General features: G+C 40.3%; 1 protein-coding gene across 1 annotated transcript in view; it reads left to right on the top strand.

Moving 5' to 3' along the window:
- Nucleotides 1-27,130, top strand: part of KCNU1 (potassium calcium-activated channel subfamily U member 1) — a 176,247-nt gene that overhangs the window by 64,410 nt on the left and 84,707 nt on the right. Inside the window, 8 exon segments of the mRNA XM_064271943.1 lie at nt 1,677-1,782; nt 3,354-3,436; nt 5,200-5,269; nt 6,034-6,186; nt 9,190-9,302; nt 9,672-9,751; nt 16,453-16,543; nt 16,687-16,929. Of these exon segments, the coding sequence (XP_064128013.1) occupies nt 1,677-1,782; nt 3,354-3,436; nt 5,200-5,269; nt 6,034-6,186; nt 9,190-9,302; nt 9,672-9,751; nt 16,453-16,543; nt 16,687-16,929 (939 nt within the window).

Here is a 27,130-nt window from a genome sequence, read left to right as displayed (position 1 = left end):
TGCAGAAGTTGGTAAAAATCTTCAATTTCTTCATTTTTGTCATTAGTATTTGGTGCCTGAATTTGAATAAGACTTCCTTGTAGGCATGAGGATAATTATCCTGTCACTGTCAGTGTCATACTTCAGGGTAGATCTTGAATGTTCTTTTTTTTTTATATATATATAATTTTTATTGTGCTTTAAGTAAAAGTTTACAAATCAAGTCATTCTCTCACACAAAAACTTATATACATCTTGCTACATACTCCCAATTACTCTCCCCCTAATGAGACAGCCCACTCCCTCCTTCCACTCTCTCTTTTCATGTCCATTTTGTCAGCTTCTAACCCTCTCTACCCTCTCATCTCCCCTCCAGGCAGGAGATGCCAACACAGTCTTAAGTGTCCACCTGATCCAAGAAGCTCACTCTTCACCAGCATCCCTCTCCAACCCATTATCCAGTCCAATCCATGTCTGAAGAGTTGGCTTCGGGAATGGTTCCTGTCCTGGGCCAACAGAAGGTCTGGGGGCCATGACCACCGGGGTCCTTCTAGTCTCAGTCAGACCATTAAGTCTGGTCTTATGAGAATTTGGGGTCTGCATCCCACTGCTCTCCTGCTCCCTCAGGGGCTCTCTGTTGTGTTCCCTGTCAGGGCAGTCATCGGTTGTAGCTTGGCAGTATCTAGTTCTTCTGGTCTCAGGATGATGTAGTCTGTGGTTCATGTGGCCCTTTCTGTCTCTTGGGCTCGTAATTACCTTGTGTCCTTGGTGTTCTTCATTCTCCTTTGATCCAGGTGGGTTGAGACTCATTGATGCATCTTAGATGGCCGCTTGCTAATGTTTAAGACCCCAGACACCACTCTTCAAAGTAGGATGCAGAATGTTTTCTTAATAGATTTTATTATTGCAATTGACTTAGATGTCCCCTGAAACCATGGTCCCCAAACCCCTGCCCCTGCTATGCTGGCTTTCGAAGCATTGAGTGTTCTTTTTGACAGTGAATACAATGCCATTCCTGCTCAATCTGTCATTCCTGGCATAGTAGGCCATATGATTTTACTATTAAAAATGGCCAATACCAGTCCATTTCAGCTCACTAATGTCTAGGATATTGATCTTCAAGCATTCTATTTCATTTTTGACAACTTCCAATTTTCCTTGATTCATACTTTGTACATTTCATGTTCCAGTTACTAATGGATTTTTGCAGCGGTTTCTTCTCATTTTGAATCATGCCACATCAGCAAATGTAGGTCCTGAAAGTTTTAGTCCATCCACGTATTTAAGGTGGACTCTATTTCCTAGTCATATATTGAGTGCCTGCATTCCATCCTGAGGGGCTTATCTTCTGGCACTATATCAGACAATGTTCTGCCACTCTCTATATATTCACTGTCCAATTTTTTTTGGAAGTAGATCACCAGGTCCTTCTTCCTGGTCTGTCCCAGTCTGGAAGCTCCACTTAAACCTGTCTAACATGGGTAACCCTATTGGTATTTGAAATACCAGTGGCATAACTTCTAGCATCACAGCAACATGCAAGCCACCACAGTATGATAAACTGACAGGCAAGTGGTAGGCATTAAGTATAGAAATGCAAATTACATTCCTCTCACTCTGTCCTGTAAGTATAAAGATATCTATAATCAAAATTAATCATTTTTTTCTCATCTTTGCCACTATGCTGTTTTGCCCAGGAACCCTCCTTCTTTGGAACTGGAAACCATATTTAAGTGCTACATGGCCTATACAAGTTTTGTTTTTGGATCTGCACTTAAGTGGGAGGATCTGAGGCGGGTTGCGGTAAGATCTAGTTCTTTTTCTCCTTGTAGCTTCCCCAAGCTGGAACAATTAAAATGATAGACTGTATTGCCCTGTCGAAAGATATTACTACTTATCGGTAAGATGAGGGGGAGGGGGGTGACTTCTCAACTTTCAAAATTGGTTATAAAGGAAATGTAATAATTGACCCTCGTATGTTCTTGTTGCTAGTTGTTAGTTGCCATCAAATTGGCTCTGACTCATGGTGGCCCCGGAACAATGAAACAACCTGATGCCTGGTATGGTGCCATCCTCATGACTGGTTACAGCTCAGACAGTTGTGATCCATAGGATTTCCATTCACTGATCTTAGAAGTAGGTTACCAGGCCTTTTTTAGTCAGAAAGCTCTGCAGAAACCCATTTGCCATGAATAACCCTACTGCTATTTAAAACACTGGAGGCATAGCTTCCAGCATCATAGCAACATGCAAGTCACCACAGAAAGACAGACTGACAGATGAGTGGTGGCTGTGCATGAGGCACAATGACCAGAATGGAACCCACCAGGTCCCACATGAGAGGCGAGAATTCTACCACTGAACCACCAATACCTCGACCCTCAAATACTCCTTGAAAAATATTCAAGCAGACTCCACTGTTTCCCTATGTTGATGACTCTTTACCTATGCTTATCTTTAAATTATTTCTTTCACTAAATTCTGCATTTATCTAGAAAAGATTTATTTTATTGGTCTAGGAGATCTGAAAAAATTCAAGATAGTAAAAGTACGTTTGATCTTCCCATCTAAATAGAATTCTTACCAAAGGCAGATTTCTAGTAGCCCAACTCCTCCTCCCAAGTACACTGATATGCCTAATGGTAGGAGCAGCATGAAGGAAAAGAGCAGAAATCCCATTAGGGTTAGAACTACAAATGATGAACAAGATCCAACCCTCTAGACATCTTTGCTTTAAGATCAAAGCCAGCTTCCTGTCATGTTTTGGTTTTACAGAATCGTGTAAACCAAGAGGTTTCACTTTAAAGCAGAAATCTATAGAGTTAGCATAAAGAATTGAAGCAGAAAATGACAGACCCAGCATAATCTATCTCTCCCCTGCAACTTGGTACTAAAAGAGCATCTTTGATCATTTTCAGAATCTGCAAATATTGAATGACTCTTTATTGGGCCAAGCAGAATCCCATCTTCCCCATGCTCTGCTGTCCTGAGAGGCAAATAAATGTACATGTAGATGCTTAATCAGGTCGTATTGCTCATCACCAGGTGCAAATTGGTGGTGATGGATGGTAGGAAAAATATAAAGGCTTTGTACTTCTTACATTAATGTAAGATTTTTAAAGCAATCTTACATCGACGTTAAAGTCCCTGTCCCTTGGACTGTCAGCTGCAGCCCTGGCAGCGTTTGCAGGATTCTGCACCTGATGTAAAGGCATCCTTGTCACCACTCCTTCCCAAGTGTGCTCTGGGTCTATATCCATGTTCTCGTCCTTGTTGGCAATTTTATGACCAAACCATAAGACAACCCATAAGGGAACATCCGAGCATTTCTCATGTGATTAACATGATGGCTGCTGTTTAATCTTGAAGAGTAGGTGGAATATGCAGAAGCATGCCTGATTATAGCCAACCCTTTGTGCAGTGATTCGTATGCTGAAGACACTTCAAACATCATGAGGTAAGAAGCCAGCACTGTGTTTTATATTTTCCAATGCTGATTTTTTTCCTACCTCTTTTAATACAAAGTCCAGCACAAAGGACTAAACAAAAGGAGATGTCATCTATCACAGCACAAAACCAAAAAAGAGCCCAAGCCCGCTAACCTCATGTTGATTCTAACTCATGGCAACCTATGCATTACAAAGTAGAACTGCCCCATAGGGTTTTCTTGGCCGTAATCATTACAGAAGGAGTTCTAGTGGCACAGTGGTTAAGCACTTGGCTGCTAACCAAAAGGTCAGCAGTTAGAACCCTACACTGGCTCTGCGGGAGAATGATGTGGCCGTATCTGCTTCCATGAATATTTATAGCCTTGAAAACTCTGTGGGGGAAGTTCTACTCTGTCATATAAACCAAAAACCCAACCCACTGCCATCAAGTCAGTTCTGACTCAACGACCCTATAGGACAGAGTAGAACTGCCCCATAGGGTTTCCAAGCCCATAGGGTTTCCAAGTAGTGGCTGATGCATTCTAACTGCTAACCTTTTAGTTAGCAGCCAAACCCTTAACCACTGCACCACCAGGGCTCCACTCTGTCCTATAAGGTGACTGTAAGGCAGAATCAACTCAACAGCAATGAGTTTTTTAATCCTTATGCAAGCAGATAGCCAGGCCTTTCTTTTGTGGCACTATTGCATGGGTGCAACTGCCAACCTTTGGGCTATTAGGTGAGTGTAAACCATTTGTGCCATCCAGGTTTATCATAATCCAGATGCTTGCCTATGTTTTTGCCCTCAGAGATCGTGCAGGTGGATCAAAAAGAAGGTGAAAATAGAATATCTTGCATGTATATGCTCTTCTTCACATACTTCCCTGAGGTTTTACATGGATGCTAGCTACCTGAATTTAAAAAGCAAGCATTCAAATAACTTATCACTGTTCATATAGTGCCATTATAACTAAGATCATGGGAATGATAATGTTTTCCCCCTAAAAAATGTGAGTTTAATTAGTAGACTTTACTTATTAGGGTTTTGTCTGCCAGTAATTCTGATGACAAATTATGCACGGTTCAGTATGCTGCGCTTGTGACCATTGGCAAATGTGTTCAAGAAGGCTAGAGTTAGTGTCACCGTCTTTAATCGTGGACTGTCTATGAGCAGGAAATTGACCGTGGTGACAGAAACTCAAACTATGATTGTGATGGCAATGACGTGCCTAATCCAGCTGAACTTCTGGTTCTCAGAGAAAAATAAGTCCACAGAGTGGAAGGTGACGCTACAAACAGTAAGAAACAGCTTAGAGCTGAAGATGACCCTACAAACAGCAAGGAAGAGCTCAGAACTTGGGCCATGCATCCTATAGTAAACATGAGCTAGATCTCAGTGTCTTAATTTGTAAAATGAGAAAGTTGAATTAGTCTGTGAGTTACTTCGAGCTTATAGACAGGAATACAATTTTTTTTCCCCTGTAACTAACATGTCTGAGCTTAAAGTCTAAATCATATGAAACTGTTTATTTCCTCCTAAAGACCTGTTCCCAAAAGACCACAGTCTCCTAATTCCAAGACCTGACCTTTCCATAGCTCTCCTTTCCTAAGTCACTAAAATAATAGCACACCATCGTGCACACTATTTGTAGAAAACAACTAACAGTGAACTTGAGGGTATGCTAAGTTTTCCTCTAGTTACTCACACATTAATTTAACTCTGAATGGAATTACATTGCAGAGCCATTTGGCTATGACACATCACTGATGAGCATATTTCTTATTTATGTAGGGTGCTCTCTATCAAGAACTATTCCCCTAAGACCAGAGTCATCATACAGATACTTCAATCCCATAACAAGGTATTGTTAATAATCTAGCCACCAGCCTCCTCCTTGCATATTCCATGAAGCTAGATGAACCTTATTACTTTCTAATGTGCCTAAATGAGCAGTTTTTTGCCAGTTGTAGGTGAAATTTGGAATCACATTAAAATTGTTAATCACTTAAGAATGTGAATTTAGGGAAGAACTAAGGGTCTAAGACATTTGACCTGATTTTGCAGCTTTAGCTGTATCTGTTTTAAAAAGTGGAAGCATTTGACCACAAAAAAACAGATGAAAAAAAAAAAAAAAAAACAACCCAAACTCACTGCCGTGGAGTCAATTCTGACTCATGGTGACCCCATGTGTTGCAGCATAGTACTGATCCGTAGGGTTTTCATGGCTGCGACCTTTCAGAAGCAGATCACCAGGCCTTTCCTCTGATGTCTTTCTGGGTGGGTTCAAACTGCCAACCTTTGGGTTAATTGTCAAGCACTTAATCATTTGCACCACCCAACCCAAACCAAAAAAACCAAACCTGTTGCCATTGAGTTGATTCTGATTCATAGTGATCCGATATGAGTCACTAAGAGTTGCACCGCCCAGGGACTCCTATTTGACCACTAAACACTTTGAAATGCTGAATTTGAATTTGTTCCTGTCACTTGCATTGACATGGGCATTACTTTCACGCCCAGGAGTGAAGAATGAAAGATACATTATATGAAAGACATCTATCCAGAAAGAGCTTTCTCGAGGCATGTCTATTCCTAATGCTGTGCCTGCTTTCCATCATGAAACAGGTTTACCTGCCAAAGATCCCCAGCTGGAACTGGAAAGCTGGGGACAACATCATCTGCTTTGCTGAACTGAAGCTTGGATTTATTGCCCAAGGCTGCCTGGTGCCAGGCTTGTGCACCTTCCTAACCTCTCTATTTGTTGAGCTCAACACAAAGGTAACCTTGTAAGTTGATGTTGGGTCATACCTCTATCCTATCTCATCTGTTAAGATCAGAAATAGGAAAGAAAAAAAAATTGAATAGGGTAAGAAGACCCCAAGACATGAGATTTGAAATCTACTTTAGGTGGGAAGGAATTGAGAACTCTAGATTGGAATTCCAGGTACGATACTCATCTTGAAGAAGTCATTTATCTCATTCTTGCCTGAGAGTGTTTATCTGCACAGTAGAAATCATAACTCTGCTTCCTACTGACAGTCCAGGGGGTTATAAATAAAAACATATTCATAAATTTAGAAGCTTTCTGAGTTATTTAAAGAAAGTTGGAATATAGATAAAGGTCATATTATTAATGGAGAAATCATACATTTAAATATAAATTAAGTACAAAATAGTAATATACTAAATATATTAGTAAAATTTGAAATAATGATACAAATAATGAAGATCTCATTTTCCCGGTTATGTTAGGGAGAGTCCATGTAGTAAGTGACCACTTATATTGAGTGTCTACTATGTGCTATGCTTTTTAAACACATTATGTTGCCTCTCAATAGTATTGCAAAGTAGTATTCCACCAGTGGGTCAGTGAAGCTAACTAGCTTGCTTGTGTACAAAGTTAGTGAGTAGCAGAGCTGTAATTGTCTTCCCACAGTCTCACATCTAAGCCCTATGCTCCTGGTATGGTGTAATCCCCCACTGCATGTTCTTTGATACCTTTGAGACAAAATAAGGGGCTAAAAGGAGCCGTTGGGTTGAACATCTATAGCATCTCTTTTGTTCTTGTTTCACTATTACAAAGTCCTTTCAACTTAGGATATCAGATGTCAGAAGCTAAGGTTCAGAGCAGAATCCATAAAACATTGACACACAAAGTGTGGCCTTCCAAATATTAAGTCCCATGAAATACTCCAGAAAGCACTGTCCACAGCCTCCCCAGAAGGTGACATTCCTCTCCATTTACTTCTGAACGTCCTGCACTGCGTTTCCTTCTTGGCCTCTCTTTGCACTTCATTTGCTCTGTTCAATACAACCCTTAGCATCTTTTCCTGTTATTTCTTTGGTACTATTAAGGAAAAGCAAAAGAGGTGGGAGATGATCTGGCAAACAAAATACTAACTTTGGGACACACAGAATTCTTCCGTAATTTTTTTATGAATGTGAAAAGATATTATACGCACATCAAAAGAAGTAACCATCAGTCATTAGGGAGTGGGCCTTGAAATTGCTACAGCAAATATGTTTTTAGCTTCACCTGCTGATCACTGGGTGTGATCTAGGAAACAGCTTATAAGGAAATTGACTTTGCCTGTATTGTATGTTTAGAAAGCGGCAGAGGACTGCATTATTTCTTATTATAGTTATGACTTCAGTCGCCAAAGCTGGAGAAAATAAATGGAATAAGAACTCTTTATTCTCCTTCATGAAAATATGGAAGAAAGAGGTGCAAAACCATTGTCGTGGATTGAATTGTGTCCCCCAAAAATGTGTGTATCAATTTGGCTGGAGCATGACTTCTGGTATTGTGTGATTGTCCAACATTTTATCATCTGTTGTGATTTTCCTATGTGTTGTAAATCCTGCCTCTATGATGTTAATGAGGTGGGATGGGCAGCAGTTGTGTTGACGAGGCAGGACTCAATCTACAGGATCGGATTACTTCTTAAGCTGTTCTCTTTTGGGATATAAAAGAGAGACGCAAGCAGATAGACAGGGGGACCTCATACCAAGCAAGCAGTGCTGGGAGCATAGCGCATCCTTTGGACCTGGGGTTTCTGTGTAGAGAAGCTCCTAGTCCAGGGAAAGATTGATCAGAAGGACCTTCCTCCAGAGCCAACAGAGAGAAAAAGCCTTCCCCTGGAGCTGACACCCTGAATTTGGACTTTTAGCCAGCTGTACTGTGAGGAAGTGGATTTCTCTTTGTTAAAGGCATCCACTGGGGGTATTTCTCTTACAGCAGCACTAGGCAACTAAGACAACCATCTTCATTCTTTTTTTTTTTTTTTTAAAAGTTGTAAGCTCCTCACTGGGTGGTGGCTATACCTGTCAATATTCAACACAAGATGACTTTTGGAATACAGGGATGGAAAGTTTGTGGTCACAAGAAATTTTTTTCTAGTTTTGTTTTGGAAGTGGAGTTTGCGTCCCACCTTCAGAAATCCGAAACTCTGAATCACGGCCAGGGTTTTGAATGCCATACTCTGTTCTGGTGCTCTTTGTCGGTGGTACTGTTGGTTGCTGTTGAGTCAATTCCAACTCCCAGTGACCCCACGTGTTGCTGAGTAGAACTGCTCCATGGGGTTTTCAAGGCTCTGACCTTTTGGAAGCAGGTTGCCAGCCTATCTTCAGAGGAGCCTCTGGCTGGGTTTGGACCGCCAGTCTTTCAGCTGGTAGCCAAGCACTTAACCATTTGTGGTACCCAGGGGCTCCTTCTAGAACTTTAGATTCCATAATAAAGTTAGGTTTCAGGGACAGGACTACAGAGTCTTATGTCCATTTATTCTCAGTATAGGTGCTTTATCTTCCCTGGCTCTCAGTTTCTGCATCTCTAAAATGGAAGGAGTCCATCCCATAACCTAAGTTTTGCCAAGTATTGATTTAATATTTGTAAAACTTATGGATACTCAGATGGAAAGGCTTTGGATCAATGCCTGTGTTTTAATTATATTGCTTATATGATGAGAAATTGTAGTATGAAAAACATTTCTGGTTGATTCTAGGTACATTGCCTTAAGCTTAAACTTAGATTAGATCTAACCTAAGTGGCTTGCTTTAGCTCCCAGATCCACAGTCCATTTTGTTCTCTTGTTTTATTTCTGATCTTTTTAAAACTGTCTCAGGAATTATTCTCCGTCTCTATGGTTATCTTTTTTTTTTTTTTTTTTAAACACTTTCAAAAATGGGAGCATTTAGATCACAAGCACTAAGCCAATTTCTTTAGTAATGAGGACTTAAATAATGGTATGGACTGTCCATGAGTGACATGATTGTATATTTCAGGTGACTCCTAAACAGCTCTGGCAAAAACATTTCTTAAATGGTTTGAAGCACAAAATCCTGACTCAACGTCTCTCTGATGACTTTGTAGAAATGACTTTTCCTGAAGTTTCACTGTAAGTTAAGGGAAATTCTCTCCCTCTTTCTTCATGGAACAGCATTCTTTCAAGAATGTTCTTTGAGGGCTCACTCTAGGCCAGACTCCATGACAAACACTGAAGATATAAGAATGAGTATGTCAGAGTCCCCTCAACCTAGAAGTTTACAGTCTGTGTGGGACAATTTTATCTCCATCCCAAATGGCACAGGGGTTATCATTACCTCAGGATGGATTTACCTACAAGTGAATTCCATATTTGAAATGTCTTTCCTCTGCTAAGGTGCTGGTTTTCTCCCAGGCACAGAGCACAAAGTGTTAGTCATATTCCTGTGAACTATACCCTACTGTTTTCTCCCTCCTCACAACTACTTGCCTTCCTTCCCAGAATCTGCTTTGTGAAGATGAACCTCATGCTGATTGCCATCGAACACAAGTCTGCCATGCACAGGTATCAATGAGGCTTCTCATCTCTTAATTTTTTGAGGAGAATTTTTAGTTTCAGGCCTTTCCTTAGTTAAAGCCATAAGTAAGCTCTGTGCCATTTGTTGAGTCAGCCACTCAGGAGCCACTGCCCCCACTACTGTGGTGTATCAATGCTGTCTCAGATGATTGGAGTTAGGATGAGTGGATAGGCACTTTGCCTTTGTGCCTGTAGCCCTGCTCCGATTCTCTCTCATGACCTACCAAGAGAAGAGGTGATCACCTTGTCACATCTGTTCTTCTGAATGATATCATCAGATGTTAACCAAGAAACAATACTATGATACTGTTTCCTGGCAAAAATGATCCCAGAAACTTTAACTGTAAAAACTAAGCTGCAAAATGGGAATTTGACTGACCTGCTGGACAAAATCTGCTATTGATAGGGTAAATAAAAAAAAGAGGTAACATTTTATCAGACCATCAATATTTCTTGAGTTCCAATAATGGATTATAAGAGAAGTATTAGAACTTATCAAGTAATAGAAAGAAAACCCAGGACAGACTGAATGTACATAAACAAAGTTGGGAGAAAAGAATAAAAAATAAAAATAAAAAGAGAACTATAATAATATGAGATGAAAGATGGTAAAAAATAAGAGACAAACTTGGAGCTTAAATGGAATGGTGAGCAAGAGAGATTATTATGTTGACTCATGTACACTCAGCATGTATTTTAGTCAAGAGACCAGATTCCAATCCTAATTATGATTCGCTAGCCCTGTTATCAGAGCCCTGGTGGCACCAGTGGTTAAGTGTTTGCTTGCTAACCAAAAGGTTGGCAGTTTGAATCCACCAGCTGCTCCTTGGAAACTCTATGGGGCAGTTCTGCTCTGTCCTATAGGGTCGCTATGAGTCAGAATCAACTCGATGGCAATGGGTATATGTGTAGCCTTATTATCTGCCTAAACTTCACTGTTCATTATCTGTAAAATGAGGAAGTCATGTTAATTGATCTCTAAAATGCCTTCCAGCTCTAAAACTGACAATGCCAGGAATTCCAGAATTATAGGGGAACATTCAGAATTCAATCATTCTGAGTAATATCAGATCGACTATCAAGGAATGACTTTTATGAAAGGTTTGCTGTGATTGGAAAGAAGAATAGATGTGACAGAGAATAAAGGATGTGGAAGATATTCTAGAGAGAAGAAATCAGTGTGGTGCTGTAAAAAGCAAGTCAGTAAGGAAAGAATAACAAATTAGGTTGCCTGGTTGACTAAATTCTATTTAACAATCTTGCCATGCTAAAGGAAGTCTCAGCATCTGAATTTGTACATGCTTGTACAAATGGGCTTTCTACTGGAAACAAGTCATGGTGAAAAGCAGAAAGTCCTAGAATCATAAACCAGGCAGTTTGAGTTTCAGACCAGCCTAAAACTTTGACAACCTGGGTTATGCATCAATTATTTGCAAAGTTTTGAAGTCATAAATATTTCAAAACCCCATTTCTGAATTTGCACAATCAAAATCTCTAATGGTAGGGCCTGAGTTTTTTTTAAGTCCCCAAGATGTAGTCAGTTAATTCACTGGCATTGGGAACCTACTGGTTCCTACTGGGAAACCCTGGTGGTATAGTGCTTAAGTACCACGGCTGCTAACCAAATGGTCAGCAGTTTGAATCCATCAGGCACTCTTTGGAAACTCTAAGGGGCAGTTCTCCTCTGTCCTATAGGGTTGATATGAGTCGGAATCTACTTGACAGCAAAGGGTTTGGTTTGGTTTCTTTTGGTTACTGCTGCTCTTAGACTGCTTTCTAATGCTAATATCCTAGATTTCTCTAAACTCATTAAGATGACTGTTGGGGCATCACAAACGAGAAATATGTTTATTGAGCAACTAATTCCCACATAGTTCAAGTGGTCTCAGTGCTATTTACCACCAAACACAAATCAACCCCCAACGAAAAGAGATATCCTCCAAGATAGACTTAACCTTCTTTCTCGCTGAAAATTTGGGTGAATAAAAGGAATCAAATCCTGATTTGGCAGAGACATTGATAATTCCAATTTCCTCCATAATCATTACTTTACAACCAACACTGCTATAGGTACTTTACATATTACATTTACATTATATATTTTAGCTCTTATTTTTTACTCCTTTTGTTCTCATTTAAATTTTTTAATTGAGATGAAGTTCACATAATACACAATTAACCATTTTAAAGTGTACAATTCAGTAATATATAGTGAATTACAATGGTATGCAATAACCAGCTCTCTTTAGTTTCAAAATGTTTTCGTCACCCCATAAAAACACCCAGTATCCACTAATCAGTGTTCTTTTCCTTCATGCCTCATACCTTAGTAAACTCTCATCTGTCTTCTGTCTCTATTGATTTGCCTATTCTTGATATATAAAAGGAATTATAACCCACCAAACCACTGCAGTCGAGTCGATTCCGACTGATAGCTACCCTATAGGACAAAGTAGAACTGCCCCACAGAGTTTCCAAGGAGCGCCTGGCGGATTTGAACTGCCGACCTCTTGGTTAGCAGCTGTAGCACTGAACCACTATGCCACCAGGGTTTCCAAAAGGAATTATACAATAAGCAAAATTTTGTGTCTGGTTTTTCATTTGGCGTAGTGTTTACAAAGTTCACCCAAGATGTAACATATATGAGTACTTTGTTCCATTTTATAGCTGAATTATATTCTGTTATGATACACTACTTCATACCCACTAGGATAGCTTCAATCAAGAAATGAAAAACCACAAGTGTTGGTGAGGATATGGAGAAATGATCCTCAAACGTTGCTGGAGGAAATATAAAATGGTACAGCTGCTGTGGAAAACTGTTTGGCAGTTCCTCAGAAGTTAGACATAGAATTACCATATGATCCAGCAATTCCACTCCTATGAAAATGCCCGAAGGAAATGAAAACATATGTCTGCATGAAAACTTGTACATGAATGTGTATAGCAGTATTATTCTTAATAGGCAAAAGGTGGAAATAGCCCAAATGTCCATTAACGGATAAGTGGGTAAACAAATTGATATTGATATATATATATATATATGTTGTTGTTAGGTATCTTTAAGTCAGTCCCAACTCATGGTGATCCTACGTACAACAGAACAAAATACTGCCTGGTCCTGAGGCATCCTCGCAATCATTGCTATGTTTGAGCCCATTGTTGAAGCAACTGTATCAATGTGTCAATCCATCTCATTGAGAGTCTTCCTCTTTTTCGTTGACCATCTACTTTACCCAGCATGATATCCTTCTCCAGGGACTAGTACCTCTTGATAACATGTCCAGAGTAAGTAAGGAGATTTCTGGCTGTACTTCTTTCAAGACAGATTTGTTCATTCTTCTGGAAGTCCATGGTATATTCAGTATTCTCGGCCAACGCCAAAATTCAAAGGCATTAATTCTTCTTCAGCCTTCCTTATTCATCGTCTAGCTTTTGTATGGATATGAGGAGACTGAAAATAACCAGTGTTGGTCAGGTGTACCTTAGTCCTCAAGGTGACATCTTTGCTTTGTAACACCTTAAAGAGGTCTTTTGTAACAGATTTGCCCAATGCAATATGTCATTTGATTTCTCGACTGCTGCTTCCATAGACTTGATTGTGAATCCAGGTAAAATGAAGTCCTTGACAACTTCGGTATTTTCTCCTTTTATCATGATGTTGCTTATTGGTCCAGTTGTGAGAATCTTTTTCTTTATGTTGAGGCACAATCCATACTGAAGGCTGCAGTCTTTGATATTCGTCAGTAAGGGCTTCAAGTCCTCTTCACTTTCAGCAAGCAAGGTTGTGTTATCTGCATATCACAGGTTGTTAATGAGTCTCCCTCCAATCCTGATGCTGCATTCTTCCTATAGTCCAGCTTCTTGGATTATTATGAGTTTTCCTCCAATCTTAATGTTGCATTCTTCTTCATATAGTCCAGCTTAGCATACAGATTGAGTAAATATGGTGAATGGATACAACTCTGATGCACACCTTTCCTGATTTTAAATCAGGCAGTATCCCCTTGTTCTGTTCGAACAACTGCCTATCTATGTTCAGGTTCCTCGTGAGTACAATTAAGTATTCTGGAATTCCCATTCCTTGCAATGTTATCCATAATTTTCTATGATACACAAAGTCGAATGCCTTTGCATAGTCAATAAACCACAGAGCCCTGGTGGCACAGTGGTTGAGAACCTGGTTGCTAACCAAAAGGTTGGCAGTTTGAATCCACCAGCTGCTCCTTGGAAACCCTCTGGGGCAGTCCTCTGTCCTATAGGGTTGCTATTAGTCGGAATCAACTTGACAACAACGGGTTTGTTTTTTTTTTTGGACACATCTTTCTGTTATTCTCTGCTTTCATCCGAGATCCATCTGATAATAGCAATGATATCACTTGTTCCACATCCTCTTCTGGATCTGGCTTGAATTTCTGGCAGTTTCCTATTGATGTACTTACTACTCCAACCACTTTTGAATGATCTTCAGTAAAATTTTACTTGTATGTGATATTAATGATATTGTTTGATGATATCTGCATTCTCTTGGATCATCTTTCTTTGGAAAGGGTACAAATATGGATCTCTTCCAGTCAGTTGGCCAGGTAGTGGTCTTCCAAATTTCTTGGCATAGGTGAGTGAGCCCCTCCAGTGCTGCATCCCTTTGTTGAAATACCTCATTTGGTATTCTGTCAATTCGTGGAGCCTTGTTTTTCACCAATGCCTTCGGTGCAGCTTGGACTTTTTCCTTCAATACCATTGGTTCTTGATCATATGCTACCTCCTGGAATGGTTAACATCAACCAATTCTTTTATAATGGAATATTATTCAGACACCTACATGTAACTCTTGAATCCTCACAACAATGCTGTGACCTGGGTAGTATTATTTAGTTCCATTTTACAGAGGAGGAAGCTGAGGCCCAGAAAGGATAAATAATTTGCCAAAACCTACATCACTCCTGAATGGCAGAGGCAGAATCTGAACTCAAACAGTGAGGGTCTGGAGACTGTGTGTCTGACCACCATGCTGTACTAAATCCACCACAACCAACACTGATAGAAGAAAGATAAAAAAAAGATAGAAGAAAGATAGGATATCTTAATCCTGGGTCTTTAGGTGGGTATATTAAAAATTTGATGAAAACCTATTTTTTATCATTTTGTAAAATTCTTCTTCTAATTGATATATTTGAATACACTTTAAGACTTGCCAAGGCCCTGGAATATCATAAGGATTTGTTTTAGAGAACAGTTCGTCACCTGCTAAGAGATGAAGTTGAATCTGACCCTAGTCCAATATTATCATAAGTGTGGTCCAGTGGTAGATGCCCATACAGAGCTACTAGCCATGATTCATGAAGGGGGTTGAGCAGTAATGTTGGTTTGGGAAAATCTTCAACAGAAGTTCACGCTTCTCTCAAATGCAACCGGGGATGTTATCATGGCAGTATCTTTATAAGATGAGCTCAGAGAACTGTCCCCTTTTAAAAAAGCAAAAAGGACATAAGTTAGACACAACAAGGCACATGATTACTAGTCAGTGAACATCAACCAAGGATATTTGGTGGGGGGGGGGGCAAACCCATATTCTTTCCTTTTCAGAGTTAAAGTCAATCATGCCACTCATTAGTCTCAGTGAGTGAGTGCTCAGAAAATGCCATCCAGTGTTCCAGGTGATAATCTACCTGAACACGGGTATACAGCATGTTTCTATTCTTGCCACAAAGTTAGGGGGCTAAAGTTTCAGGAAGAGCTTCTGTTGTCCAAGCCCTTTTATTTTTGTAAGAATCCTCTAAAATTTGAAGAATACTTTGGTTCCCAGCCAACAGAATAAACTTTGCTATAATTAAGACATAACCTCTTTCCAACGTGAATTTCAAATTTGCAAAAGAGTATTTTTCCTCATGCACAAAAGATGTGAGGAGAGTTATGGGATTAAAGGACCTTACCACACTGGAGATGAGATCTGAATTCAAGGGAATAAAGATAGGGGACCCTAAAAAACCCAGGGAAAAATCTGGGGAACTCAAAAAGTCATACTGGAATGCTGCATCAAGGAGTGTCATGGGTGAAATTTTCAAACACACAAGCCATTAAAAAAACGAAAATTAGAAAATCCAAATGTTCAGGTAACAAGAAAAATTCATGTGGTTCCTTCTCTCAAGACACTTGCAATCAAGATAGACAAAAAAGAAGTGAAAAGAAATATACGTCAAAAATTGCGTGGACAAACAAAAGGAACTTGTGAGTCAAACTGGCTAATCAGGAAATAGCTACTAAGGGAAGTGAAGTTTTAGATTTAAGAATTTTAAATGGCAAGGCCCCTAAGGATTACACACTGCTAGGACAGGACAACCGGAAGGCAACCAAATGTGTGATCTCTTTCCTTTGGCCTGTTTGGTATTACATAGCCTAAAGCAGCAAGGCTTCATGTATCACAGAGTTAGTTTGATCATCTCAGATTTATGACACAATCATGGAGAAACTAACCCTCAGCTCAGCCGTGCCTGGACCACAGGAATCATGTGCTTACCTAACTCCACTGGGTCTATTTAGCAGCAGTCAAACAAAGAATTAAATATAGTCAAATTCACAGTTTCCACTGTGTTTGGCAGTAAAAGGAGATTGATTCCTATTAACTCTGGTAATGACAGTCTGAAACATCAAATGTTGCCGCATAAATCAGAGGAAAAAATGACTGTATTTTTGTTTTCTGTTTCCAGTGGTCTGATACTAAATCCATCTGCGCAAGTTAAGCTTCGTAAGAACACAATAGGGTTCTTTATTGCTGAATCTGCAAAGGAAGTCAAGAGGTAATTTTCTTTTTTATTACTTTATGGGGCTGGGGGAAGCACTAAAGCAAATACAACTTGATGGCAGGCAGACTTAGTCAGCGCCATGCCTCCCTAGTGTTAAGCCTCACATAAGTCATTCTTGATTTGCTTTCATTGTCCAGAGCCTTATTTTACTGTTCCACCTGTCACAGTGATGTGAATAATCCTGAGCTAATTGGAAAATGTGGCTGCAAAACCAAGAGCCATCGACATAACATCAGAGGTAACTGCACTTTATGTCTAGCTGTCCATAGCCCAGCTTCTAGGCACCTGGGCCAAGGCAAGAGAAGGGGATTCTATCTCCTAAAAGACAATGGCTCTTTGAACTTGGCAAAAAAAAGAGCAGGCATTTCTCCACTGGGCACGTAAAACCCAAGAATCAGTCTTTTAGAGCTAGGAGAAATCTTACTTATTATCTAGTTCAACTCTTTTGCAGGCCAGGCAAATGAGTTCCAAAAGAGATTAAGTAATGTCCAAAGTCACATGGCCAGTTGGTAAGATTGCCAAACTCAATCCAGGCATCCTGATTTTCAACACATTACTTTTTTGACTACATCAAACTAGTTTTCCCAAAACCCAAACCAAACCCGTTGCCATGGAATCGATCTGACTCATAGCAACCCTGCAGGACAACGTAGAACTGCCCCCATAGAGTTTCCAAGGAGCAGCTGTTGGATTTGAACTCCTGACCTTTTGGTTGGCAGCTGAGCTCTTAACCATTGAGCCACCAGGGCTCTGGTTTTCCCAAACTCTGAAAATTCAGTCTGTATCTGACTGCTTATTTGACTAAGAACCCCACCTCAGGACTACTCCTTGTACTCTCTTGCTTCCTTAATGGATTGTAGGGAGTTTAAAATGTACTCATTCTGACACAGTGATGCAGAAATGTAACTTTCCCTTGTTTTCTCTAAACCCAACCAAACCCGTTGCCCTCAAGTTGATTCCCGCTCACAGCAGTCCTATAGAACGAAGTAGAACTACCCCATAGGGTTTCCATGGAGCAGCTGGTTGATTCGAACTGCCCACCTTTTTTGGTTAACAGCCAAGCTCTTAGCCGCTACACCACACAGGCTCCATTTCCTCTAAAAGGGTCTGCCAATAACCCTTTCCACTTAATAGCTGGAAAAAAAAACTTAATTTCAAGTGTTCATGATAATTTAGTCCCTTCTGGTTTAAACTTAGTTTCTTGCCAGGTACATTCAGGGTGTTTTTTTTTTTTTTTTTTTTTGGCAAACCCCCAGTGTTTCAAGATTTAAACTCAGTCATTTCAGTGTTTGAATTTTCTATCAGGACTTTTCTTATCTCTTAAGTGTTCTTTTCCTATCCTTCTCCCCAGGTTGCTATTTAAATGCTGTTTAAACTTGCTTAGCATCATGGTTGTTCTTCTACTGAAGGGCAAGATACCCTTTCATGGAAGTCCTCACTGACCCCTACTGAGGTGTCTCATTCCCTTTGGACTGTCCATGTCAACTTCCGTGATCTCCGCATCACCAGCTATCAATGAATATGTTTCTGCTGGCTTTGGGTCACCTTCTGTCATCTGTTCCTGAAATCTGTCATCTCTGCCATAGCCTGTAATCTTGAGGGCTGAAAAGCCCTCCTTTCCTGCACCATTAATTTTCTCATTCTGCCTTTTATTTTGCCCCACTGCTGGTTGGGAAGGAGCCCTGGTGGCTCAGTGGTTAAGCACTGAAAGGTCGATGGTTCAAACCCACCAGCTGCTCTGAGGGAGAAAGATATGACAGCCTGCTTCCATAAAGATTATAGCCTTGGAAACCCTGTGGGGCAGTTCCGCCCTGCCCCATGGGGTTGCCGTTAGTTGGAATAGACTTGGGTTTTGGTTTGGTTGGTTGGGACTTCCAAATCTCCCTCGTGTATGTCAGGATGTGGAAACTCAAGTGAACGCCTTCGGTGCCCTTTTCTGCTTAAACACACATTCTGCCACATATCTTCCTCTGCGCTTATCCTGCATTGTTATTAGACTCTCCAAGAATACAAACGGAGAGGCACCACTACCATTTTCTACCCTCATACATCATAAAACTGTCAGATTTTCCTTGTTTAGCTACCCATCACCAATCTGAAAAAAGAAATCACTTTGAGGACTAAGGTGTGCCTAACCCAAGCCATGATATTTCCAATCGCCTTGTATGCATACCAAAGTTGGAGGATAAATAAAGAAGACCAAAGAAGAATTGATACCTTTGAATTGTGGTGTTGGTGAAGAATATTGAATATACCATGGACTGCCAGAAGAACGAACAAATCTGTCTTGGAAGGAGTACAGCCAAAATGCTCCTAGAAGCGAGGATGGTGAGACTTCATCTCACGTACTTTGGAAATGTGATTAGGAGGAACCAGTCCCTGGAGAAGAACATCATGCTTGATAAAGCAGAGGGTCAGCGAAAAAGAGGAAGACCCTCAACAAGATGGATTAACACAGTGGCTGCAACGATGAGCTGAAGCATAACCACGATTGTGAGGATGGTGCAGGACCAGACAGTGTTTCATTCTGCAACAGTGAGCTCAAACATAGCAATGATTTTGAGGATGTTCCAAGACCAGGCAGCGTTTTGTTCTGTTGTACATAGGGTCGCTATGAGTTGGAACCAACTCAATGACATGGCACCTAACAATAACAGGTCTCCCCTCAGTGTGAAGCCTCTGTCACGTGTCAGAGGGTAGAGCCTTGGACATGCACACAGCTCCACTGGGATGACAGTGGATTTAGCAGTGTTCCCTTTAACTGTTACCATGCTACCCCCAACCCCACTTACCTCTCTGTTAAAATGTCTGCCTCTGTTGGTATGATACCCAACATTTAGGCTCCATTAATTGTCTGGTGATTACTGTATTATTTTGTACCTTGTCCTGAAATATGTATTGCTCCATGCTCCAATCCAATTAAATGTGGGTTCCTTTCCAGGGATAGGTTTTTAATCCTGTCCTTGACATTTTTTCTGAATCTGGGAGGGCATTTTTTGTCTTTTTTCGTGACTGTCTCTGGTAAACTGATTGGTCTCTGGTTTACCTTGTTGCTCCCTTGGAGCTACCAACCTCCTCTTGTTTGCTTAGCATCAGAATCTCATTATTTTTGAGAGCACTCTTAGGCTGGAACTTCCCCACACTCTCTTCCAAGTAAATTCATTTCCCTTGGGGAGAGCCTCAGAGATCCTTGGTCTTATAGGCAGGCTCTCCCCCTGAGCAAAATCTCTGAGCCACTGCTCCAGAGCTGGGGAGAGGGTAGGGACAGTGGTCCATTTATCCCAGAGTGACATCCCTAATTTACACACAGGGTACTGAGCAGGGGGAGGAGCCTCTGGTCTTCTTGTTTTGCCTCTCCCAGCATGGCACCTCTGACCTAGAAGCAAATGGAAGTGAGGTCAACTGGAGCTTCAGTGTTCTTAGCCTACCATGCCTGGGCAGAGCCTTTGCTCCACAATGGGGTGTTATGGGAAGGAAGGGAACAACCGACCTCTTCGCTGAACTCACCTGGAACTTCTCTGCAACGTGGGTCTGGGAAGGATGAGAAATACTGGTTTCCTGCCCCTCCTAAAGAAATACTATAGTCTTGACAAGGAGATGGAGGGAAACAGAGTCCTGTATTTGTGTCCACACTGTGGAAGTTTTATCACATTCCTTGAGATTGAGAGGGAGGATGCAAATCATGGCTCAGGTTCCACAGACTTACTGAGATTTAGGATATTTTCTTGAATAAATGTTTTTGTTTTTCATTTGTTATATTCCCTTGGGACAATTTCCAGAAAATTTAAATGATGTTATTTTTTAAATTTTCTCTGAGAAGTGTGTCCTTGGAGCTTCTCATGCTACCATTTTCATCTGGAACTTCAGGCTCTGTGTTAAACCTATTTTTATTTTCTCTGTATCTTTCAATTTCTTCTTAACAATCCAAGACACATTCGGGCATGGCAAGAAACTAGTCAAATTACATATAATTTCTTGAAATCCCTGTTGTCTCTAGGCTTTTCCAGTTGAATTCTAGAACCTGAAGAATATTATTTCTTAAATGGGCTTCGAAACTCTTTTAGAATTCAAAAGTTAAAAGTTGATTTTCCTTCTTGTATACAATAAAAATATAAATCTTCCTTGAGGCGGTAGGTAAGGCTGACTACATAGGAGAAAAGTCTCATTAAAGGAAATGGGAATAAGAAAGCAATAAGTAATACATAAAACGTATCATCAAACTACACATATATACAAGCCTATATGCAAATTTAACCTGGTTTCATGAAGTAGACATAGCCCCGTAAACACAGTGAGCAAATCAAACTTTCTGCAAATAAATTATATATAATATGCATACGTACAATGCTGTCCGTCATTTTGCAAAACAAAAGTGATTTATATAAATAAATAATCACTCCTTTATTTAGCATATTTTTGACTTGGATTCTACTATAAATAAATATTTTAAAGCAGGAAGCTGTTCTAGTATAAAGATGGAAATATTTTTACATAAAGAAAAAGGCTCTGCTTCTGTATTTGGCTTGTTGTTGTCAGGTGTCATCAAGCTGGTTCCAACTCATAGTGACATTACCTACAACAGAACAAAACACTGCCTGGTCCTGTGCCATCCTCACCATCATTATTACGTTTGAGGCCGTTGTTGCAGCCACTTTGTCAATCCATCTCATTGAGGGTCTTCCTCTTTTTCACTGACCCTCTACTTTACCAAGCGTGATATCCTTCTCCAGGGACTGGTCCCTCCTGATAACATGCCCAAAGTACGTGAGACAAAGTCTTGCCACCCTCGCTTCCAGGGAGCAATCTGGCTGTATTTTTTCAGAACAGACTTGTTAGTTCTTCTTATAGTTTATGCTATATTCAATATTCTTTGCCAACACCATAATTCAAAGGCGTCAGTTCTTCTTCGGTCTTCCCTATTCATTGTCCAGCTTTCGCATGCACATGAGGTGATTGAAAATGCCATGGCTTGGGTCAGGTGTACCTTAGTCCTCAAGGTGACTGACACCTTTGCTTTGTAATGCTTTAAGGGTCTTTTGCAGCAGATGTGTTCTTGACTTAAATTTGCCAGTTGATGGCAGCAGAGCACCATGAAATGCTCACTGGGCTGGTGGCTAGGGAACAAACTAAGTGTAAATTTGGGTTGAATCTGTGAGCTAGTTCTAGTGAAAGTGTTCCAAGGAGGATATTATTCTAGAAGGGGCCTGTTTGGCCTTATAGATTTGAAGTCATGATAAGATCTGGAAATTCTCCAGAGAATCAGCTTTCGAAGAGGGTTTAGTAGTTCTTAAATGACTAAATAGAAAACTTACCGACTCTGGATTAGCACCAGATGAAAAAAAAAATCAGGTAGAATTTTTCACGTGTTTTCAGACCCAGATGAACCTATCCCCCGTCTGTTCCGTTCAAATAATTATCTCTTTGATGAGCTTATTAAATTGGCTTGGTCTCACCAATTTCTTCCCCTTAGTAGCCTCAGTGAGAATTCAGATGACTTGAATTCTGATTACAGCTATGCCACTGATTAACTGTGATTTAGGGGAAACATATCACCTTTTGGGATCTCAGTCTTATCTCCAAAAAGGAGATGACCATCTCTATGGCCCTTTTCAATTTTAATGTTCTGAAATTCCTAATCACTCTTTGATTGCCTCCATTTTTCTAAGCCAGAATCACACCAGAGGTTCTCCACTTAAGTTCATGGTCTATTATTTTAGAGATGTTGCCCAGTGCAGTGGTTCAGAACATAGATTCTGGCTCAGTCACATTTTAGCTCTGTGGCAAATTATTTAAGCCTCATATTTCTGTCAGATGTCAATGATAATATTACCTAGATCACTTGGGGTCCTAAGAGAATTGAATAAGAATATTAGTACATAAAAAGTATACAAATTGAGTGCATGAATAGAATAAGACCAGTAGGTATGTAAACCCACTGCTGTCGAGTCAGTTCCAACTCATGGCGACCCTACAGCAACCCTATAGGACAGAGTAGAACTGCCCCATAGGGTTTCCAAGGCTGTAAATCTTTACGGAAGCAGACTGCCACATCTTTCTCCCACGGAGCAGCTGGTGGGTTCGAACTGCAGATCTTTCAGTTAGCAGCCAAGTGCTTTAACCACTGTGCCACCAGGGCTCCTTGCTTAGCATGTAGTAAGTACTGTATATATACTATCTTATTACTCATGGGAATGTAGACTCAAAGGAATCTCATGATTACTTTTTCCATCAATGAAATACAGATCCAATATGAATTAGTAGAGAAAACCTATCTGATGGTCCTATTTGATTACCGTATTTTACTCAAATAACACACACCTTCTACATTTGTTTGCCAGTCACACCCTGAAGGTCAATAGGACCAGCCTTCAGAATAGGAGAAATAATTATTCTACTGGTTAACAAAATTAGACAAGTTATTGGACAAAATCTTTTCCAGCCCCAAATGTATTTTACTGTCTGCTTTTCCACTGGAATAGCTCCATTATTCTATTAAAGCATCTAAGATCTAAGATTTTAGAATAGTGGTCTTAAACCAAGGCAGGAAGGAGTACATAGGAATCTTTATGTATAATGGAGTAGAGAGAACTGACAACTTGAAAAAGACCCTTAGAGAAGTTCCTCTGTCCACATCTCCCTAATCCTCACCCCTGGGAACTGTTTTAGAATCTTCATTAAAATGCTAATATTCCGGGACAGATTTACACCTAAAAGAAAGGTAAATTATAAATAGGAAATTGGAAAAGTGGTGTGAAAGAAGTTAGGTACAGGAAGAAATGATAAACGGGTTGAATAGGTGGGTTTGAACTTGAATTTACCCTACTTTACCATTTCTTTAGGTTTGGGTCTGGATCAGTTTTTTTTGTAAACATCCAAGATTAACTGATCTCTTCAGAAGGGAGTCACTCCAGCCAATGTTCCATATGGAAGGAAATTCCAAACCCAGGAAGCTGAAATGTAACTATACCACCTGCTTGTCATCCCAGCACAGCTTACCTAAGCAGTCCTGAAGTTTAGTCACAGCCCCTCCTCTTATACCGATGGCCTTAAGTAGGAAAGAAAGCAGAAAATACCCAGCAGGGCTCCAGAACCACTTGTCCACTGAATTCCAATTTAAAGGAAAGAAACTTGGTAACAAGTCCACGAAGACCCTAAACAAATGTCTTGTACTCCCATATTCATGACAGTTGATACTGTTCTTCTAATCCTCCAGCTGACCTTGGATCTCTGTTTCCTCTGCTCCTTGTCACATCCCAATCTCAGCTCTGGCCCTCCTTATTTCTCATCCCAGTGACTACAATAGCTGCCCAGATGGTTTCTCTGGCTCTGGTCTTTTTTAATGCCAATCCAGACCATTTTTCATGGTCATAATAATTTTCTGGAAGTAAAGTTTTGGTCATGAATGAATAGATAAAATAATTAATAGATGGATAGATGTTACCCCCACTTTTGCCAAAGCTATTGGCTTGATTTGTTGCCCTATAACTTCTTCAGCTCCTGAGAACATATTCTTATCTAGAATATGTAATATCACTTTTGAGGTGTGCTACAATACTTGTAATTTTTTCAAATAACTAACAATTTAGCTTTTCAGGATTATCTGATAATGTAGCCATTATTTTCACTCATTTGAACTCTTAGGATTTCTTGAGGGAAATAGAATTATTGCTATCCAGATGGAAATTATATATGAGGTATGTTCTAACATGTGGTAGTACCAAGTGTGTCAGGAAAGAAAAACTGCTGGTGCCTCTTGCCTTCAAAGAAATCTCTTTCTGAAGTAGAGAGAAAGATAATAAAATGTTGACCGTACATAGAAGGGATTTCATTTTTACAGTCACTCACAGGGCTCAGATTCCGTGTTGTATTTGATGTCCCATGCTTTATCCAGATATCCGCTTCTGCCGTAAAGAAGTCATTGTATGCTATGGCAAGACAGTGCTGGCAAAAACTCCATTCCAGTTTTCCTTGCCTAAAATCCGAAAAACTAATATGTGAGCATTGTCAGCTACAGACAGATAGATAACAAAGTAAATAAATAAAAATGATCAAACTCTCTTAGAATGAAATCAGAGAAATTTCAGTTGCTTATCTGTCACCTTGAGAAAGGTAACTCTGCCTTCCTATTTTTCTTTTATTCTCTGCTTTTTACCAGCATTGAAATTGAGGGAAAGTATAGAGAACATTTTTAGACTTCCCTTTGGAAGGTCATGGGAACCCTGGTAATGTGGCGGTTAAGAGCTCGGCTGCTAATCGAAAGTGTTGGTAGTTCCAATCCACCAGATGCTCCTTGAAAACACTATGGGGCAGTTCTATTCTGTCCTAAAGGAATACAATCGACAGGAATCGACTCAATGGCAACGCTCTTGGGCTTTGAAGGTCATTAGAATATAGAATTTAGAGCTGGAAGGGACCAAAAGAAATCACCTGGGCCAGTTCATCTTTGACCTTCGAAGGTAACCAAAGCCCAGCCAGAAACTTCACCAGTCCCCATGTAAGCTGCTTTTCCCACCCATACCTTTACCCATGCATTTACTTCCATAATTATAAAAGCCCCCAAAACTATAAAAACCTTCAATGTGTTTTCAGAAAATATTTTCTTAAAAAGGTCACAAGGGAAGAGTCATAGCTTTAGCAAAACTTTTGAGAGGTTCATACACAGCAAGGTTCATTCATCTCACTCACTTGCTCCCCCTCCCCATCCCCTTTTGTTTTAATAGCTGGCAAATGTTGGCAGGACAGTTAGGCTTAGGGAAAAGCAGACATCTCAAAAGTTCCATTGCACCTAAGCCAGTTTGGGCGTGTTGTCTTTTACATTCCAGAACTCAGCTTTCATCACATGTGCTAAACTGGCAGCCTTTAAAGACTGGCAGTTGGTAACATAACTAGTCCTCACTCACTTTTCTTCAGATGTTCCCTTCCCAAGCCATTTGCCCCAGGGCAAAAAGTAACCACAAAATAAGGAAACATCAGTCAACCTGAAATCCCTGACAAGCCTTGTATGTAAGTGAAGCCTTCTAGAGATTACAGGTAGGGAGCAGTCTTATTCCAAGTCTGGCTCTTAGTACACCTGTGTGGTGCAATTATTGCTGATTTAAACAGACAAATCATATATCCGAAGGTTATCCCTCTTCTGCCAAAAGCATGTTTTGACTCAGTTGCTGTTTCTGATGGATTAGAATGATTCAGAAAGAATTGCATCAAAAGAATAAGGACACCAATTTTTTTTTTTCTTTCTGTCAGTGTTAAAAATGAGATAATATGTAGGTTTAAAGGCTTGTCCCACAGGAGCTTCCTATTGAATCCAGGCACAGAAATGATTCTACTTGAGACAGGAAGAAAGGTCCAGCCTCTTTTGTCCTTGGGTGGGTAGGGGAAGAGAAGTTGCAGTGATGACTGTCTCCTTTGTCCATCTCCTTGGTAGCTCCTTCTCAATCTCACCATCTCTGATCACTCAACAATAATATTCAGACAAGCATATAATACAGAGTCCCTCAAGGTTGAAATAGAAGTGTTTAATTTCCAAAACATCATTTCGAATGTTATCTTGTATCACAGTAACAAGTGTCAATTCTTATTAATTGACAATGCCTTCTTAGCCCACTGGGGTGAGATGGACTCTTGGGTTGAATCTGAGATCAGAAGAATAGCATGATTGAATAGTGTCATGGATTAAATTATGCTCGCCAAATGCATGTATCAATTTGGCTGGGCCATGATTCCCAGTATTGTGTGGTTGTCCTCCATTTTGAGATCATAATTTTATGTCAGAGGATTAGGGTAGGATCGTAACACCCTTACTAAGGTCACATCCCTGATCCAGTATAAAGGGAGTTTCCCTGGGTGTGACCTGCACTGCCTTTTATCCTACAAGAGGCACAAGGAAAGGGAAGCAAGCAGAGAGATGAGGACCTCATACCACCAAGAAATCCGTGTCGGGAGCATAGCGCCTCCTTTGGACACGGGGTCCCTGTGTAGGGAAGCTCCTAGTCCAGGGGAAGATTGGCAAGAAGGCTGACAGAGAGAGAAAGCCTTCCCCTGGAGCTGAGCCCCTGAATTTGGATTTTAGCCGACTTTACTGTGAAGAAATAAACTTCTCTTTGTTAAAGCCATCCACTTGTGATATTTCTGTTTTAGCAGCACTAGATGACTTTTTTTTTTAGATGACTAAGACAAATACCAACACAAAGATGCAGGAAGAATAAGTAATGGCCCATGTGTCACTTTATTCCATCTCAGAGCAACTTCTTGTTGCTCATTTAAGCTGTAATTTCCAACATTCTTGCATTTGTCCTCATGGGATTAGCCCTGTTTTTGCAGATGAGAAAATTATATGCTTTTGTTTGTTATTTTCCAATTTGGAAATTTTCAGAAGTTTTGGGACATAGCCCATGTAAGGTCAAGACTCTTCAAAATTTAAACTTAACCAAAAGGAAAGCCTTGAGGGGAAAAATGAAATAAAAGGGGATGCTGTCCAAGGAGAGGAAACCCTGGTGGCATAGTGGTTAAGTGCTACGGCAGCTAACCAAGAGGTCGGCAGTTTGAATCTGCCAGGTGCTCCTTGGAAACTCTATGGGGCAG

This window comes from Loxodonta africana, chromosome 19 (assembly GCF_030014295.1).
Source record: "Loxodonta africana isolate mLoxAfr1 chromosome 19, mLoxAfr1.hap2, whole genome shotgun sequence".
Classification (NCBI taxonomy): domain Eukaryota; kingdom Metazoa; phylum Chordata; class Mammalia; order Proboscidea; family Elephantidae; genus Loxodonta; species Loxodonta africana.
The sequence above is the reverse complement of the archived record's forward strand: the minus strand, read 5'-3'. Positions and strand labels throughout refer to the sequence as shown.